At 37.0% G+C, this 18,460-nt stretch overlaps 2 protein-coding genes across 3 annotated transcripts in view; both read right to left on the bottom strand.

Moving 5' to 3' along the window:
• Positions 1 to 1,244, bottom strand: part of gucy1b1 (guanylate cyclase 1 soluble subunit beta 1) — a 63,578-nt gene extending 62,334 nt beyond the window's left edge. For both annotated transcript variants that reach the window (XM_067403193.1, XM_067403192.1), the window contains exons 1-2: positions 1,070 to 1,244; positions 603 to 676 (exon numbers count right to left, since the gene is read on the bottom strand). In XM_067403193.1, the coding sequence (XP_067259294.1) occupies positions 603 to 676; positions 1,070 to 1,072 (77 nt within the window). In that variant the 5' untranslated portion in view covers positions 1,073 to 1,244. The remainder of the gene's footprint in view (positions 1 to 602; positions 677 to 1,069) is intronic.
• Positions 1,245 to 3,289: 2,045 nt separating this feature from the next.
• Positions 3,290 to 9,989, bottom strand: gucy1a1 (guanylate cyclase 1 soluble subunit alpha 1). The gene is made up of 8 exons (XM_067404073.1): positions 9,697 to 9,989; positions 9,420 to 9,478; positions 8,915 to 9,003; positions 8,104 to 8,819; positions 5,858 to 6,343; positions 4,677 to 4,820; positions 3,869 to 4,023; positions 3,290 to 3,461 (listed from the first exon to the last, which is right to left on the bottom strand). The coding sequence occupies exons 1-8, from the start codon at positions 9,928 to 9,930 to the stop codon at positions 3,290 to 3,292; spliced, it is 2,055 nt and encodes a 684-aa protein (XP_067260174.1). The 5' UTR covers positions 9,931 to 9,989.
• Positions 9,990 to 18,460: the final 8,471 nt, after the last annotated feature.

Here is an 18,460-nt window from a genome sequence, read left to right as displayed (position 1 = left end):
AGAACATTGAGTGAGACTCAAGCTTACGACTTGAGCCTAAACAGGCTCTAAAACATATGTTTACATTAAGCACAGCTGTGACTTGAAAAGACTGCTCTTAAAAGTCATGTCAAAGAGATGGAGGAAGTTAAAATAAAGCTGAACTGTTTGTGCAAGAGGAAAAAGTTGTACGCATTTGACCTCACCCCACGACATGTTATGCATGTTTTCTCATGCTCTGAATTAATGAAAAAGTGCATCTGGTAGTAAAGGCTGGGCAATCACAACATCCTGAGCTACTGATATTATGAATTTTATTTGGAAATGCAACTACTTTTTTCCCCTTTTTAGGTATTGAGAAAAAGTGCTGAGAATAAAATAGCAATTGCTGAAATGTTATTTTATTTCAGGAGCTTTAGTTCATTTTTGCAAGTGTTATTGTCAATCGCACATTGATGCTCACACACACACACACACACACACCTCACAACTATAACTGAGAAAATGTACACACATATTTTATAATATTCAGTGAATAGAATATTCAGTGGACCAAAAAAAAAAAAAAAAAAAAAAAAAGAAAGATTATTCATGATGTAATATAGAAGTCCATTTGAACTTACTTGATGTCCTCCCACACATCTGGACCATAATTTCTCAGCACCAGAAGTTCCAGTGCATGGTTCACAAACCCGTACTGCCAAAAAGAGAGAGAAATATACAATTGTGAAATTCAAACATAAAATGTCTTTATATGTGACTATATATAAATTAATTGTAAGAATGCATTATTTGCTTTCTTATTGTTTACATATCCAGCCATCTATACAAATATGCTGTAGTGCTTATAGTGCGTAAATTAAAATATGAGCTGTGCTTCCTTGCCTAGGTTATATTTTACCACTCAATGAGGCAATACAGTAATTATTCAATTAAAAATACAGAATTACATATTTAAATAATGCTTTATTTCCATGGCTTTTACACGGTCGATGATACCGTAAGCTACAGAGCAAATATATTTACATGAATAGTGACTAGAAAATAAATATAAGACATGTACAACCGCATTCATATTATTGCTACATACCATGTTTCGATTAATTCGCCAATCCTTTTTCTGATAGATTAAACCACTAAACACCAGAACTGACAAACCGTACAGCTGTTACGATTGAAACCACCATTCCTGAAACGAGCTCATTGTTATTGACAGAGAATGTAGCCAACGGGAGCGCGGGGATGCGGGGAGTACACACAGCTGGTTCTCGCTATTTGCATTTCACTAGATCCCGGATTCAGGAATTATACTACGTTGTAGGTTTGTCTTATGAATATTGATTACGCAACATGACGTTTGTCCAGAAGACCTACCTGATTGGTTGCGAGGTAGACGTTAGTAGGTGGGCGCTAATCAACTGGCGAATTAACGATTCCTACTATGGTTGATGTTCTGGCACATAAATATTAATTAGGTTACGTCTCGTATGCTCTGTGAAGGTTACCAAGCAACGCCGCATGACCTTATTAATATTCATCGACCAAATGCAAGCGCAATGCTCTCAGGAGATATTATCATTGGAGTTAATACAAGTTAATATCGTAAGATTGCAATTAGCTAAACAATGCATCTAAATAATGAAAAATATTATAAAATTAAGGAAAAGGTTTTTTTTTTCTGTGTGTGTTATTTTGTTTTTTAGTATTTTATAAAGACGTTGGAATTTTCACAGTTTGGTTGGTAGTCATCATATAAAATAGCAAGATATACTATTTCTCTAATGTAGCCTATCAATCTCGTATTAAAATTCAAAATGCTAGCAAATGAAAATCATATGTACCTGAATGTGTCATTTTGGGGTTTTATAGGCCTTGTTCTGAAACATTTAATGAAGCTAACCTTGGTGGATTCCAGTTTATAAAATGTTTCAATTATATTTCTTATAAACGTTATGTTATATTTAAACAATTTTATTGGTTATAATATGTATGATAGTGATAAATGTAGAAGAGCAAAATGAGGCTTTTATGTGGTCTCTCTTTCACTCGTTTCAAGGAAAGAGCAGGTCGCATTGAAACACCAACAACAAACCAAACCTTGAGTAAAGCATGTTTATTACAGATCTATTACAATACAAAAAATGTCACAATGTTTAGCTTAAAGGCACAATATGTAAGATTTTTGGATTAAAATATCCAAAAACCACTAGAACAATGCACTAGAATAGAAAACTAATCATGTTATATAGCTCAACACAGTAAGTCTTCTTCAGTAAGTTTTCTTGATTTACAGCGATGTTTTACCATGCCTAATATCAATCTAGCTTACTGCACTGTGCATTAAGTGTCTCATAGTAGCCACAGAGCAAACACAGTTGCACTATAACAGCTTTCAATACACAAATGTATCTGCTGCTTTACCCCACATACACTTGACCGGAAGAAACGAAAGCGGCGACTGCGGCATAATAAAAGTTCCACTGCTCTCGAGACGTGTGTCACGCTCGTCTCTCATTAGCAATCACTCCAGCAGCCTCATTTCTGCTCGTACAACACTCTGCCCTGCTCTGCTTCATACTATAGTAAGGTTAATAATATCTTCCATGAACGCGATTTCTGCCCGAGTCTCGTCCCGTTTCTTTTTCACCAACTGTAGACGTGAAGACAACACCTCGCATGATTCTGCGAAATCAAGGCATCATCGAGCTACGCCTTTGTTTTGAATTAATGACCTCTAGTGGTGAAAATTTACATATTGTGCCTTTAAGGATTATAGTGATTGGGCTCTGCTGAGGTGATGCTCCACTGTGTGCTTTTCTTCCTCTTTACTGTGTACTACAATGACATGTGCTCTATTCAGATTATTGGACTGATCCTTATAGACTATAAATGATTCACTCTCTTGACTCTATAGCATTTAAAGAAACAGTCAATCGTTATATATATATATATATATATATATATATATATATATATATATATATATATATATATATATATATATAAATGTGGATGACATTCTCTGCTTTTTAGATTTTTGGTATACAGTTAGGAAGTCAAAATAAACAAATTACTTTATTAAAACAAAAAATGTTCAGGCGGTCAAAATCACAGGACTCATACTTAATGCCACTGTGAAGAAAAACAGTGCTCAGTGAAACCCTTCTAATGAGTGTTATTTGATAGCTTTTTGGCAACATTCAACAGTTGGATGATAAACTACCTCTGGCTCAACTAAAAAGATACAGAGACTGACAGGCAGTATTAACCCACTGTTTCCAGCATTCGTTGTCTGAGAGATTTTGTGTTTTCATCCACTGGGCTGAGTTTCCTCTGTAACGCAGCCTCTGGAAGCAGCACTTGTCTTTTGATCACGAGCCTGGAGGAAGTAACAAACTCCAGGGATGTCACTGGGGAAGTTGGGCGGAAGATCCTCTCTTCTCCGGGGGATGAGAGTGAACTCTGGACAATCTTTTAACAATCTGAAATAAAAGAGAAGTAACAAATTGTCCTAAAGCCCACTTGTAAACACAGTAAAAAGTGTTAAATCAGCTGTAACAGAGTGGAATATGATGAAAATACTTATACATGTTTTGGCTCAGCCAGAAATGATTTAATAAGGACAATCTTCTGTGTTTAAAAACACAGATCCATCTGGTGGAATGTTCCTATTCTTCGTTTATGTAGAACTAATATAGTTGCTGACACTTCATTGTATGATAAATAACTAGCTGTTGAGCTAATTTATGTTTAAAAATTATTTAACTCCCACTTAAAGGTTAAAAATGTATGTATATGCCAAAACTACAATAGAATTAGAAACATGCCGATTCAAATAATAATAAAATAAAATAAAAAAAACAAGCAGAGCAGTTGTGTCTGTTTATACCTGTATGTGGTGGGACTGACGTTAATCTTTCTTGGCAGGCTACAGGACTCAAACTTGTTGGCTAATGTGACGTTATTGCCAAAAAGGCAATAGCGGGGCATTTTAACCCCGACCACACCTGCCAAAACCGAGCCAGAGTGGATCCCGATACGCATCTGAGAATAAAACAAAGCAAACACTGTTTAAAAATCTTCTCAGATTTTCCTTTTTTAAATTCTTTATTTCAAACCATGTGTAATATTACTATTTCTGAGCCAATTTTAATCTCCTGATGTCTATTGTTTGCCAATTCATGTTAAAACAATGATAATACAGAAGATCCAACCCAATCTTTAAACCAAACATATATTACTTTTCTCCAAGATCATTTGTTAAGATAAAATTATCATATTTTTGCATCTCAAGCAGCAGTATTCATATTCTAATTCAAATTCTGATAAATTATTCTGGGTGACAATTGCACATTATATAAATAATATAAACAATACCTATATTTTTTTGCCTAAAATAGGATAAATTAGATGTGACCTTTAAAAAAAATGATTTTCCCTTGTAGTGGGAGTGTATTTGCACAAAAACGTACAAGAATTCTGTGTAAATGAGTCACATATTAAATTGGGAATTTCTAACTAACAATATTGTTGAAACATTTTTGTTTCATAGCAGTGTAGTAAAGGTTTGCATGACAAATAAGAGAAATTTAAATAAATTAATAAAAGACAAAAATAAGAATATGGAACATTTGACTAATTTCATATTCATGCTATAACTGCAATCATAATTTGTGAAAACCTGATGAAACACTAACCTTGATTATCTCCCCCATGGGAGTCGTGACCTCATCCGACAATTCCATCATCTTCAGAGCCATGAGAGCAATCTGGACAGCATGGGTCGGACTCTCTTTGTGTAATCCTCCAGCTACACAGTACGCATCGCCGATGGTTTCCACCTTGAATGCACAAATGAGGACATATGAAAGGTTATGAGAGCAGAGTGCTAAATATTTCATAACACACCTCTGGGTATATTCAAGGTTCATGGCTGCCGTAATATTCCAAATTGCCTCTCTTGTGACATCCATGTATTAGCTAAAACCAATTAACAGAACCGTTATGCATTTAAACAACAATTTAATTATGATTAATGCATAATTATTATATGATATTATTGTATTTTATGATACAATTTGAATTTTTTAAAAGCTCACAAGTGCATTCCCATCCATGCACCAGATTAGGTTAACTGACTTTTTAATGTAATTCTGACCACAAAAAAAAAAAAAAAAAAAAAAAAAAAATCATCAGTTTCTTACAACGTGAACGCAGAAGATCCAGTTTTGAAGGAAAGCTATTTTGAAACCAGTTATAACAAACTAACTTTACGTTAACAAAATGGTACAATTTTGACAGCTTGAAAGACATTAATTCCCTATTATTGCACATTCAGTATGGAGATGTTTGAGACACACATCATGAACAAGCTGAGATATGTTGGGAGAAGACAAGAGGGGAATCTATTTTAGGATATAGCTGTCTGTAAGAATGTAAGCAAAGCCAGACACTAAGCTAAACTTTACCTCCACTGTCTTTTACAAGAAATTCATCTCTGCTGCATGGTTCTGCTACAATTCTGCTACAGATTACATTAGACAACCTCCCAGCAGTTTAAGAGCCTGCATGTCAGGAATTATTAAAATAATTATTGTTTGGTTAAAAGATTTCGAGTGAATGATTGTCTCAAAATCACAAGGGCCTCTAGATAAGGTTAGAGGAACATATCTTGCAATATGCAGAAAAAGAAGGGAAAAAAGGGAAAAAGAGGCCCCTTTTTTGTTATTTTGAAGATTAAAGACCAAAAAAGGTTTCGTTACACTATGCCAAAAACAGCCGAACCAAAGGACTATACATCCACGAAGAATTATCAATAGTAAGTGGCAGTGAAATATTCTACATAGTTTTATTTGTTTGCAGGTACAATATCACTCACCTTATACACATCCAGCTCACCGCAGTGGTGATCAAACCTAGTGTAGAGCTCACTGAGCATGTTTACCACTTGCATGGGCGTACATCGTGAACAGGTCGCAGTGAAGCCCACAATATCTGAGAACAGCACGGTGACATGATCAAACTTTTTCGCCTGCACAGGAAGTCCCTGCCACAAGCGCTGGGCGACGTTCCCTGGGAATATTGTGAAGAGCAGCTCTACCGTTCGCCTCTTTTCTTCTTCCAGGGCCTGGTGTGCCTGTTCCAGGGCAGCTTTGGCTTTGCCCAGGCGTTTTTTTAGTCCATCCTGGGCCTTGGTCTGCTCCCCAACCAGAACAACATCTCGTAGTGCATTGTGGATGGGAATGTCAGAGAGGTAGAGGCCCCGGCCTGTCAACTCCTCCAGCTTATCCACACACGGTGAGCCGAGGAAGAGGAGAGCGCTCATTTCTGACATGAAGATCATCTGCCCCTTCAGGTCCATATGCTACAATGAGAGGGTTGGGAGGATGGGAATTAATTCAGAGTTTTGGACTAGTTTGCTATAAATGTGACCAATGTATGTATGTATATTAATTATCTATATTATGTTAATATATTTTATAATATATAATTTAATTGAACTATTTGCGAATTTGTATGAATTCTGTATAACGTCATTTCATACAATCTGCTTAAAACCCACAGAGGGTTAGGTTTATGTGTGGAGTTAGTTTTGTTTAGGGAAATGATTTCTTTGCCGTCTGATTTCCATATACATTATTTCAGCAAAATCTTATAGTCTACACTGGATATATTTAATTTTTATATTGTATACCCAAAAGATCTGACAGTAGTGTCCAAAAATGATGTCCAGAGGAGATATTTGTTTTTTATGAACCTACAAGTTCAATTAAACCATCAAAATATGAGGAAATATTTTATATTTTTTTTAATATTTTAGGTAGGAAGAAAAACAAGATATTTATCTGACAAAATTATTTGGCAAAAAAGGCAAACTACAGCTACAGGTTTTATTTTACTATGCAAAAAAAGAAAAAAAAAAGCTCTCAGGAAAAAGCATACATTGAGTACAACATAATGAATATTTTGTTGGTTATCTCTTGTTTTTGCATGAGTTCATAATTTCTTTGCATGACAGCCTGGCCAAAAATTACGTCTGCACAATTTGACGTTTCATTGTGTTATCACAAATAAAACAATTGACTCTATGCATGAAGCTTACAAAATGTTTAATAATATTTAAATAAAGGGTGAAGATGTAAATTTTCCAAGGCCGGACATCATACTGTATATGAATTTTGAGTTTTTGAAAAGACCCAAAGCATATTAATAACTGATATTTAGTCTGTGTAAATAAAATTAACGTGCCATTCAGTGGGTGTGCTCTTAGGGGGGAAAATATATATATATATATATAAAAATATCTTCCTCTCTTTTTCCACAAGATTATCGAGGGGTAAACCTGAAATGAATTCTACTTGGTATAGATAAATTTAACTAATAAATGAAAGCACATAAGACTAAACATTATATGAATCATAATGATGCAAAAACTCCTTATAATGTCTCTGTACCATCAATGTATATTATGTGTACGGTTTGTTTCTTAAATTAATCTAGACATGAGGTTGCTGGGCAATTCCTTTCATATGATCAGGTAGATCTCATTAATTGTGGCTTTGAGGGGCCTTCCACGTCTTGACATTTGGCGCCATGTTCATTTCATCTTGGTACAGGACTTTATTGCATTGCCCTTATTATACTGATCATCTGCAACCTAAGAAACTGAGATTTACTGAAAAAAAATTCCCCTCAACCACCTCATAAAAACTCATTTCAGATCAGCACAAAGATAAACCTATGAGTAAAAACCCTACTAATTACTTTGCACTGATTAGTTGAACCATGTTGTGCTTTTTAATTGTCTAATCAACATGAAACCCAAGGCAATCTTTGATTCCTCTTTCTCTTTGATGTAGGTGTGATAAAATAACACATAGACCTTCAGAAGTTCACATTGTGAATGCAAACTAGCATACATTGCATTCAAAGCTGCAAACATAGATGTTTTTTTCCACACTCTGTGCAGCTTGTCTTAGATAAGCAATAAGCTTGATGTTTTAAAAATTCCCAGGAAAGCAATTTCACATGTAACTTGTGGCCCATTGTTAGCATCAGCATTTCGATATATTGGATGCAAGGCCACCCTTACGGCAGAGGGAGAAACTGGAAAACAAAAAATACCTTTCCAGGGCTGTCAGCAGAGCTCGCTCCATGATGTTTCACCCGTAGCACGAACTGGGTGTTAAGCATGGTCAAAATATCCTGGAAGCTGGCTCGTATTTCAGGTGACACAATGGCAAAGTGCTCATTGAAAACAGGTCTCCTTTGACCATCTCTACATCGCCCGAGCCTCCTCCTCAAACCATCTCCAATCTGCATCAAGCCCATTTCCTGATCCAGGAGAATATGGAATGGAAAAGTAGAGTAGAGCAGCGAGAGGGGAATGTCTCCAGACGAGTGTGTCCTCATGGGGCTTGGTGTGAGGCTCCTGCCATCTCTCACTACCACCGAGTACAGCAGATGGGGCTGATGATTGGCCTGTAGAGCACCACTGTCTTTACCCCCAACATCCATTCTGACTTCTACCCGTGTGCAGTAGAGCAAACACGCCGCCGCCTGGATGATACCCGGGAAGAAGAGCTCGGTCGTGGGGAGGGGATTGAAGTAATAGACGGTCAGGAGTCCTGGATCTTTGTCTAAACAGAGGATGGAGGCTTGGCGGATGTAATGCTGTACTTCAGGGGTGGGTGGTGTGCTTTGCTTTAAGAGAACATTGAAGCTGTTGAGAAAATCATGGAGAGCTCCCCCCACCACTCTAAGAATATGACCATCCTCCTCATAACAGTCCCGAAACACTTCCAGACCCAGAGAAATCTTAAGCGCATCCATGGGGATACCTTGGATACAATGTGAAAATACAATTAATTCAAAATGAAATTAATACTTTAATGAATAGGCTATATATATATACATTTTTTATGCCTCTTCTTACCTGTTTTAAGGGAGTAGTTTCTCATGACATCAGATAATTGTTCAGCATTGTCCAGTTTCTGAGATACATCAGAACTGCATGCTACAGGGCTTTTGACACATATTAAAACATATGGTTAATAAATTAATATGTAGAATGGAACAAGGAGAACATCATTAGAACACTTTTGAACCTTAGGATTATCTAGGAAAATTTTATATATGCATTATAATATAACATAATGTAATAATTCGCATAATTCACAATTCACAATGACCATAGCCTATCATTTGAAATATTGTATGTAATATAAATATAAAACAATGTGGAAAACACACACACTGTCATAAGAATGAAAACAATATTCAAACGATCTCTACAGCAGTAAATGGTCGACAAATTGTCAAAATTAAAAATAGTATGATTAAAGGACAATATAACAATTCATGGTCAGCATTAACAGATGTAAAGCAACATATTATAATGAAGAAAAAACAACAACAACAACAACAACAAAACATCTTACCAGGTCATGTCTATCTTCTGTTTCATAACTCTGAACAATGCATTTCGTAATTTCTCGAACTAAAAGAAAAGAAGAACATTTTAAATAGCATTGCATATCGTGTCTGTAATTGATGTTTTAATTAGCAATCGTTTGTCTGCCTTGCACGTTTCTCTTAATTACAATATTTCATTTGCGCGCTTGCAAGCACAACGCAGAAATCAAACAGATTTTCCAATGCAATGGAGAATAAGATTCTGCAGCAAAATATCATCAGGTGAATTAAATATGAATTTACCTCCGGGCACACCAGCTTTCGGATGCTCTCGCCCAGTGAATGCAGATTAACTTTGCTCCGGCTTATTTTGCGTCTGGGCAGAATGTTTGTGATATTGCCCTGCACCTCTCTGGATACTGGCACAACATTCACCGCATCGCTTTCCTTAAAGTCCGCGGGTTCCTCATTACCCACGACCATAGAGAAGGGACATTCACCCGCAATCTTCAGATCTTTCAGTTTAGCGCAAAACATTGTTTGCGTAATAGTCCTCACCAAACATGCAGCAAAAATATCTACATTGTGAATATCCGACTGAGACCATTCATACCCATCCGAATCCAGGATAGAAGCATCCTAATATGATGGAAAAATCTAAGCCCAGCAAGGAAATATAATTTGCCCGCACGCACACGTCTTATCCAGGACTAAGCTATTTCAAACTTATCAGCAGCTGTTCCGCCTGCATACAATATTCATAGTAAATTAAAGGGGCAAATGATAAGACAAGGATCATTAAGTATGGCCAATCACAAGCACTAGTGGAACATCCAGCTAGCCAATGGATGCACCAGCAGGCAGAGCTCCTTTAAGATGTATTATGCTCGTCTGGAGATGCGTGATGTTCTCCTGGAGATGCTGTATACCATGCGCATCATCCAATGAACTGGCTGGTGATTTTAGAGGAATGCCGTTCTGCACCGAGTGTTTGCTTAATCCTCAGTTTACTATGTGCTTTCGGCGACGTCTAGCAGTTATTTAAATGTCACATAGTCTAACCCTAACCGTTGGATTCTTATGCAACATCACGTTTTATTTCATTCGGATTCCAACTGAAACGTTTCCAACTAGAAACGCTCTCAACATCTCTCACTTGGACCTGTCATGTATCATCTCAACAACAAACTATTTGGACACATGCTGCGCTTTGGGCCACCCAGATGTCTGCTGCCCAGATTCTCGCCAACATAAATTGCCATGTTACTCATTACAGTCGCAAATAGATGTTATATAAGTGTCTCAAGGCATTGCATTCTTTCATGGGTCCCTTTCCCTAACAGACAGCCAGGACTTGTCAGGCTAATGAGGAGCATTCATTCTGGTTCACTAGATCATGCTATGATTCCAGTTGAATGAGCCTAATTATTTGGAAAAAAAGAACTAACAAATGTCTTTAACCACTAAACAACTCATTTATTTTTTATTCTATTTTATTCTAAAATAAAAGGAAATATTTCACACTATTGTGTAACTTTATTCTTATCTGGTGACAAAGACTTGTTTTGATGTAGCCGTGGTCTTGAAGATTGCATTAGGGTCCTGCAGAGTCAGACACTGAGAGAGGTGAGTCCATAGTGCAAAACAGATCAATAGCATGTACACAGATCAATAAAAACTCAGTATTATTATTATTATTATTATTATTTTATTTTATTTTTTTTCTGATTTTGATAAAACACAATGATCACTGACATGTTCTTGAAATAATGTATTTTTGGACTGTGAGATCACCCTAATATCATTGTTGCCTTGCATGGCTGATCAAGTTAAAATGTCTCAAATGCTTTTATTCAATTTAAATTTAGTTGTTTGTGCAAGGGGAAAATTAATATATAAAAATGATATCTCTTTAATATCTCATTGCTTCTAGGCAGCCATGTAATTACAATTTTTTTCAACTACTCACAAAAAATCCTTACTTGGCACACAATTTCTGAAACCTGACACTCAAACACCAGAACCACACACCAAATCTGCAAAACCATAAGCTAATTCTGGGCCTTCTACACAGTTTTCAATTTCATGAAACACTTTTTTCAAAACACAACACACCATTCTCTATGTAACACAAAAATCTAAGGAAGTATATTGATTTCCTTTTTCAAACACAACCATTGTTTCTGTCCAACTGCATATGGTTGATGTATTTCTTTTCTTTCATACTGTGTAATACTATTCACAACCACAAATACTTATTGTAAAAAAATAAAAATAAAAATAGTTTGGTTTCAATCTTGGTTTTGTGTTTACCATGAATTTTTTCAACATCTCTCTGCCAATTACTTTTAATCTTACAGAAATGTACATAAGAACTCATGAAAGAAGAGCTTTAAGTTTTGAATAACTGTGTATGATATATCCAAAAATAGAATATTATGGCAAAGGTGTTTGCAACATAAGACAAATGTTTGCTTTTCATATATTTTTGTGATATTTTGAATGCAGTGCTTCATTTTGCAAGAGATGTGAGGCATTTTGCATTTTGTGTGTGCAGTTCTTGGATTTTTGTGTAAAGTTTTGAAAAAAAGAGACAAAGTTTTTAAAGTTTTTGTATGTGTGTAAGCAGTTGAGAAAAACTGTAAATGACTTGTGCTGCTTGTGCTAAATTTATGCACTTTTTTTTTCTCCTGAGACAAAAAACATATTCTCAGATATGGTTTTATAATCTCAAATCTCAAAGAAATCTGCAAGTTCGAGATTTCATAGTTAACATTTCTCATCAAAATATTCCAATATTATTAGATAATGCTGTTGTTTCTAATTTTATTTATTCAATGTAATTTTGAAAACATCTGATATTTAACTGATATTTAAATGTAAATATCAGCTCTTTTTGCCCCACAATTTTTTTAAGCTAAGAATGTAGGCTTTCATCTGCATATGGATATGGAAATGGATATCAGCATATGTTATATGTACCATGAAAAATATTTAACAAATAATGATATCCATTCTCCCCTATAAGAACGATAGTCCAAGATGGACTGAAACATTAGCTTTTTTTTTTTTTTTTTTTTTTTTTTTTTGTTTGTGCACTGTCACATATTTGTTAGTGCACTTTGATATTCTGTTTCATTTATGTAAATCTTCAGTAAAAATTTTGCTCGAAGGACCTTGAACGGATTCCCATTTTCTACTTATCTGTAGCTGAACACATAATCAAATAAGCCAAACTACTTTTGTTTAATAAACAAACAGGCACTAGAATTTTGAATGAGGGGAGTTCCAGTTTCTGTGGAAATCTGTGGAGTTTTCAAATTACCCAACTTTTTCTTTTACTCCAACTAAATATTTGCTCTCAGTATTTTGGAATCAACTAAAAAAATATTGTATGGTGTTATTATGCATATAATGCTTTCTCCTTTCCCATTCAAACTGAATTTAGTGTAGGGCATCTTCAAATTAAACAAACACATCTCAAAAGCAAACATTTGTCTTACGTTGTAAACACCTTTGCAATAATATTCGGTAACATTTTAGTTTACAGGGCCATAGTTACATGTTACTACTTGTACTTACTATAGTAACCACAGTAAATTCTGCATAATTACAAGTAACTAACCCTAAACCAAACCCTAACCCATAACTGTAACTCTATAGTAAGTACATGTAGTTAATTAAGAGTACTCAGTACTTATTTGAGTAATTACAATGTAAAATAAAGTGTAACCTAATATTTTATTTTTGGACATATCATATACACACAGTTATTCAAAACCTAAAGCTCTTCTTTCATGAGCTCCTATGTATATTTCTGTACAATATTGAAAGTAATTGGCAGAGAGATGTTGAAAAATTCACAGTAAACATGAAAAAAAGATTAAAACCAAACTATTTATGTTTTTACAGTGCATTGGTGGTTGTGAATACAGTATTACACAGTACGAAAGAAAATAAATACATCAACCATATGTAGTTGGACAGAAACAATGGTTGTGTTTGAAAAAGGAAATCAAGATACTTCCTGTTAGATTTTTGTGTTACATAGAGAATTGTGTGTTGTGTTTTGAAAAAAGTGTTTCATGAATTTGAATTTTTTTGAAGTCGAAAGCCAAGAATTAGTGTATGGTTTTGCAGATTTGGTGTGTGGTTCTGGTGTTTGAGTGTCAGGTAAGGATTTTGTGTGTAAGCAGTTGAAAAAAATGTAAGATTAAGAAAAGACAGCATGTTTTGGAGGTTACAGACTTTGAATTCATCATCAGTTTATGGGACTGAATTAGCTCCATAAGAGGTCACTGATTAACAAACAAGAGGAATCACATGGGAAGTTACTGTGAAGTGCAGTGATCATTTCTCTGATTTACATTAATGGCCACCTAATGGCCACAGATGTGTCAACACATGATGCCATGGCAGTACTTTTAAGATATTTTGAGTTATGCATATGTTTTTGTGAGTGCGTGTTTGTGATTTATGAGGACACAAATTTGTATAATGACATGGGTATTACACTGGTATTGCGATATAAACATGAAATATGAGGACATTTGATGAGTCCTCATATTTAAAATAGCTTTAAAAACATACTAAACAATGTTTTATTAAAAATGTAAAAATGCAGAATGTTTTCTGTGATGGGTAGGTTTAGGGGTAGGGGTAGTGTAGGGGGACAGAATGTACAGTTTGTTCAGTATAAAAACCATTACGCCTATGGAATGTCCTCACTTTGATACCAAAACAAACCTTTGTGTGTGTGTGCTTTTGTTTATATTACATTAAACCTGAGTTCACCTACATCGTGGGGACCAGCCACCGGTCCCCACAATGTAAAATTAATTAATAAAAATACTAAATTATGTTTCCGTGAGAAAATAAAGGTGTGCACAGTTTCCTGTGATGGTTAGGTTTAGGGTTGGGGTAGGATAGGGGGATAGAAAGTACGGTTTGTACAGTATAAAATGCATTGCGGCCTATGGAAAGTCCCCACAATTCACAAAAACAAACGTGTGTGTGTGTGTGTGTGTGTGTTTTCTGTGCACATATTGTACGTGTATGTGATATTGGCCTTGATCATATCTATGTGATCATTATGTAAACACTGGCTACTCATCAACATTAAAAAAAGAGTTTGCTTCTTATCAGCTACTTGAGCTGCCAACACAGAGCCCAAGCTTCACTTGAAGCACAGAGAAGGCATAGAAGAAAGAGAAGAAAAAGAGTGATGAGACATTTTCTTGTTAGTTTACTAGCTTCATCCTCATTTGTCTTGGTTGCATGATTTCAAGCTTTAACTCTGTCTGTGCCCACATACTTTAAAATCCATATAGTGCCAGCTATAATCATCTCTGTCCTCTATTCTCTCTCTCTCTCTCCCTCTCCCTCTCTGACCATGCATAAAGCTGACAAATACTCAGTCTCATGCTAAAATAGCACTCCATTAAGAATTCATTGTTTTAAAACCATTAAAGTTTGGAGCAAAACTGATTCTTGTTACCCTGGCAATCCAAACCTCTGTTTACAGATTTTACCAAATTTTACACTATACCAGCTTTGATTTAACTTCCCTTTCCCTCAGAATTGCAGTACATTGATTATGTGTCTTTCGCTAAATGTTAGCTGCAGCTAAAATGACGCATTGCATTTAATTACAAAGGGCGTTGACACGTGAATACAAATATTTTACCACCAAATGTCACTAAATAAATTAACTCGCCAATCTCCACGTCTGTTACAAGCATGACTCATTTAATCGTGCCATCAGTTCATTAACGTACGTCATGTTTGGTACAAGTTTATTATTATCCCAGTGGTGCTGGCATGAATAATTCAAATTCCATGGGTACTATGAGACATATGACAAACTGGAATCACTGATAGATCTGTGCCTAATGTTATAAAGAAATGGAATTGATTTCAAAGTTTGTTTTGGTCAGTGCCCTTAGGGAGGCTGCTGATTGGCTAGGTGGCTTCCATAGCGATACATCAGGTCCAAAAACCTGTGTAAGGCAACGTGTCTCATTCCTCAGAGGTGGCAAAGATAATAAACCTCTATGCAACTGATGAAACAAATAGCACTGCAGCTGAGAAAGGGTTAACAGAACAAGAGCAGGTGTGTGTGTCTTCATGTTAAATGTCCAGTCCAAGATATGTATATAAATTAGGGACATCTTGAGGACATATATTTAACTCAGGTGCTGTCCATTTCTTCTTCCTTGAGATGGTTCTACACCTTCATTTGAGTCCAGCTGTGTTTGATTATACTGTTTATGGACTTGATTAGGAAAGCCACACACCTGTCTATATAAGACCTTACAGCTCACAGTGCATGTCAGACCAAATGAGAATTATGAGGTCAAAGGAACTGCCTGAAGAGCTCAGAGACAGAATTGTGGCAAGGCACAGATCTGGCCAAGGTTACAAAAAAAATTCTGCTGCACTTAAGGTTCCTAAGAGCACAGTTGCCTCCATAATCCTTAAATGGAAAACGTTTGGGACCAGAACCCTTCCTAGAGCTGGCTGTCCGGCCAAACTGAGCTATCGGGGGAGAAGAGCCTTGGTGAGAGAGGTAAAGAAGAACCCAAAGATCACTGTGGCTGAGCTCCAGAGATGCAGTCGGGAGATGGGAGAAAGTTGTAGAAAGTCAACCATCACTGCAGCCCTCCACCAGTCGGGGCTTTATGGCAGAGTGGCCCGACGGAAGCCTCTCCACAGTGAAAACACCTGAAAAAACACCTGTAAAGATGCTCACCAAGATGGTGAGAAATAAGATTATCTGTTCTGATGAGACCAAGATAGAACTTTTTGGCCTTAATTCTAAGCGGTATATGTGGAGAAAACCAGACACTGCTCATCACCTGTCCAATACAGTCCCAAAAGTGAAGCATGGTGGTGGCAGCATCATGCTGTGGGGGTGTTCTTCAGCTGCAGGGACAGGACGACTGGTTGCAATCGAGGGAAAGATGAATGTGGCCAAGTACAGGGATATCCTGAACAAAAACCTTCTCCAGAGTGCTCAGGACCTCAGACTGGGCCGAAGGTTTACCTTCCAACAAGACAATGACCACAGCTAAAATAACGAAGGAGTGGCTTCACAAAAACTCTGTGACTGTTCTTGAATGGCCCAGCCAGAGCCCTGACTTAAACCCAATTGAGCATCTCTGGAGAGACCTAACTCCTACTTCTACTCCTTGTTTTTGTCATGTTTGGTGTAAGCACATGGCTTGTCATGTTTGTTTCTATTTGCCATGTGCTCTACTGTCTATTGTCTTAGCCTCACCCTTCTTGTTAACTGATTATTGGTTTATCTGCCCCACCTGTCCTTCGTCGTTACCTGCTTTTTTTTTGCTCTCCTATTTATTCTCCTTGTGTCTCCAGTTTGTCGTCAAATGTTCCAGCTGCCTTGCCTATTCCTGCCCTACCCTGCCCTGCCTTGTCTTGTCCTGCCCAGTCAAGCTGCCAGTCATGTTTTCCCCCACGGGGTTGTTTTTGTTTTAGATTTAAACTGACAGAGTGTGTTTGCCCTCCGAACAAGGAAGATTGTTCCAGAGTTTGGGGCTAAATAGAAAAAGGATCTACGACCTGCAGTTGATTTTGATATTCTAGGTATTATCAACTGGCCAGACTTTTGAGATCACAACAGACATGAAGGACTATAATGCTTTAAGAGCTCACTCAAGTACTGAGGAGCTAAACAATTTAGTGTTTTGTAAGTAATTAGCAGGATTTTAAAATGTACATGATATTTAATAGGGAGCCAATGCAGTGTTGACAGAACCGGGCAACTATGACCATACTTCCTGGTTCAAGTAAGATGGTCTGGATCATCCAGCACTTGTCTCTGCATCGGGGGCTGACATCAGGGACTTTTTCTGTGATTTGCTAGCGACAGTGAATAATCTGGACTATGAGGACCTGCAATCCCACAGAGGTTTTCAACAGCTGCCTTGATGAGCCTCTCAATTCTTGGGAGATGGGAGGCTGGGGACTTTGACATTCTGGGAGTTTGTGTACCAGATATACTCATGGAGAGCCTGATTTTCTGAACCAATAAGGTTCTGGTACACCACCCCAACCTCCCTCCCGCATATAACCAAGACCCCAGTCCTCTGATGACCCTTCACAGAAGTGGTAGAGGAAGAATGGCCCTGCCTCACTCCTTTCTGCAGCTTTCACAGAGGCGGCTGAAGATGCTGTGCTCCCCAAGAGATGGACATGAGCACTGCTGCTTCCTCTGTGGCGTCTGTCCCCACATCGCCTCACCCTTGTAAGCAGAGGAGGAGAAATCCCCCCTCTTTACAAAATCTGGTGATCCCAGAGCTCCCAAGTCCAGTAGTCCCAGAACTCTCAAGTCCGGTGGTCCCGGAGGACCCAAAGCTGCCTGGTCTGCCTATCCTAGCTGTGGAGGCTGTTCCTGTCAGTCCAGCAATCTTCATCTTATGACTGTCCTTTGTGCCAGGGCCACACACAGCTCCCTGCTGGCTTCCTCTGACCCTGGACATGTCTGCCACCCACAGCCCACTCCCAGCCTGGAGGCCATCCAGCCTGCTCCTGGCCCTGAGGATGCCTTGTGTTGTTGTGTTGATGTGTGTTAGTCTTGTATTGTGCTGAAGAATAGAGCTTGTGGTTAGGCTGTGGGTGGCTACATAAAATACAAAGATGCTGTACTCAGTGAGCCATAACTGTACTAATGCCAGTGACAAGTAATTTCTTTTTACTTGTACATGACATAAAAAAAAAAAAACCTTCATAACTTCTATAAACTTTTTTAAATGTCTAATATAACATTAAACACTGACAACTCATTAAACACAGAAAACTCTGCATACTCAGCTACAGCACTGGTTGAAAACCAGATATACCAAATATTGTGTATATTTTTAATGTTTTGAAAGAAGTCTCTTATGCTCACTAGGGTTGCAGTTATTTGATTAGAAACACAGGGGGAAAATATAATTTCAGTTTAAAATAAGTTCTAAAAATGGTGATGGAAAAGCAAGATTTTCAGCAACCATTAATCCAGTCTTGAGTGTCACATGATCCTTCAGAAATACATACAATACATCAT

This window comes from Chanodichthys erythropterus, chromosome 12, assembly GCF_024489055.1.
Source record: "Chanodichthys erythropterus isolate Z2021 chromosome 12, ASM2448905v1, whole genome shotgun sequence".
In the NCBI taxonomy this organism is placed as follows: domain Eukaryota; kingdom Metazoa; phylum Chordata; class Actinopteri; order Cypriniformes; family Xenocyprididae; genus Chanodichthys; species Chanodichthys erythropterus.
Note: the sequence above shows the minus strand (reverse complement) of the source record. Positions and strands in the feature narration are given on the sequence as shown.

Bases quoted from the DNA above. Each gene is read 5' to 3' on its own strand.
- gucy1a1 (XM_067404073.1), bottom strand. From the start codon at position 9,930: ATGTTTTGCGCTAAACTGAAAGATCTGAAGATTGCGGGTGAATGTCCC. The intron at 9,479-9,696 runs GTAAATTCATAT...CTTTTCTTTTAG, and splicing joins GAAAGCTGGTGTGCCCGGAG to TTCGAGAAATTACGAAATGC. The intron at 3,462-3,868 runs GTATAAACAGAC...CTTTTATTTCAG, and splicing joins GTCAGTCCCACCACATACAG to ATTGTTAAAAGATTGTCCAG.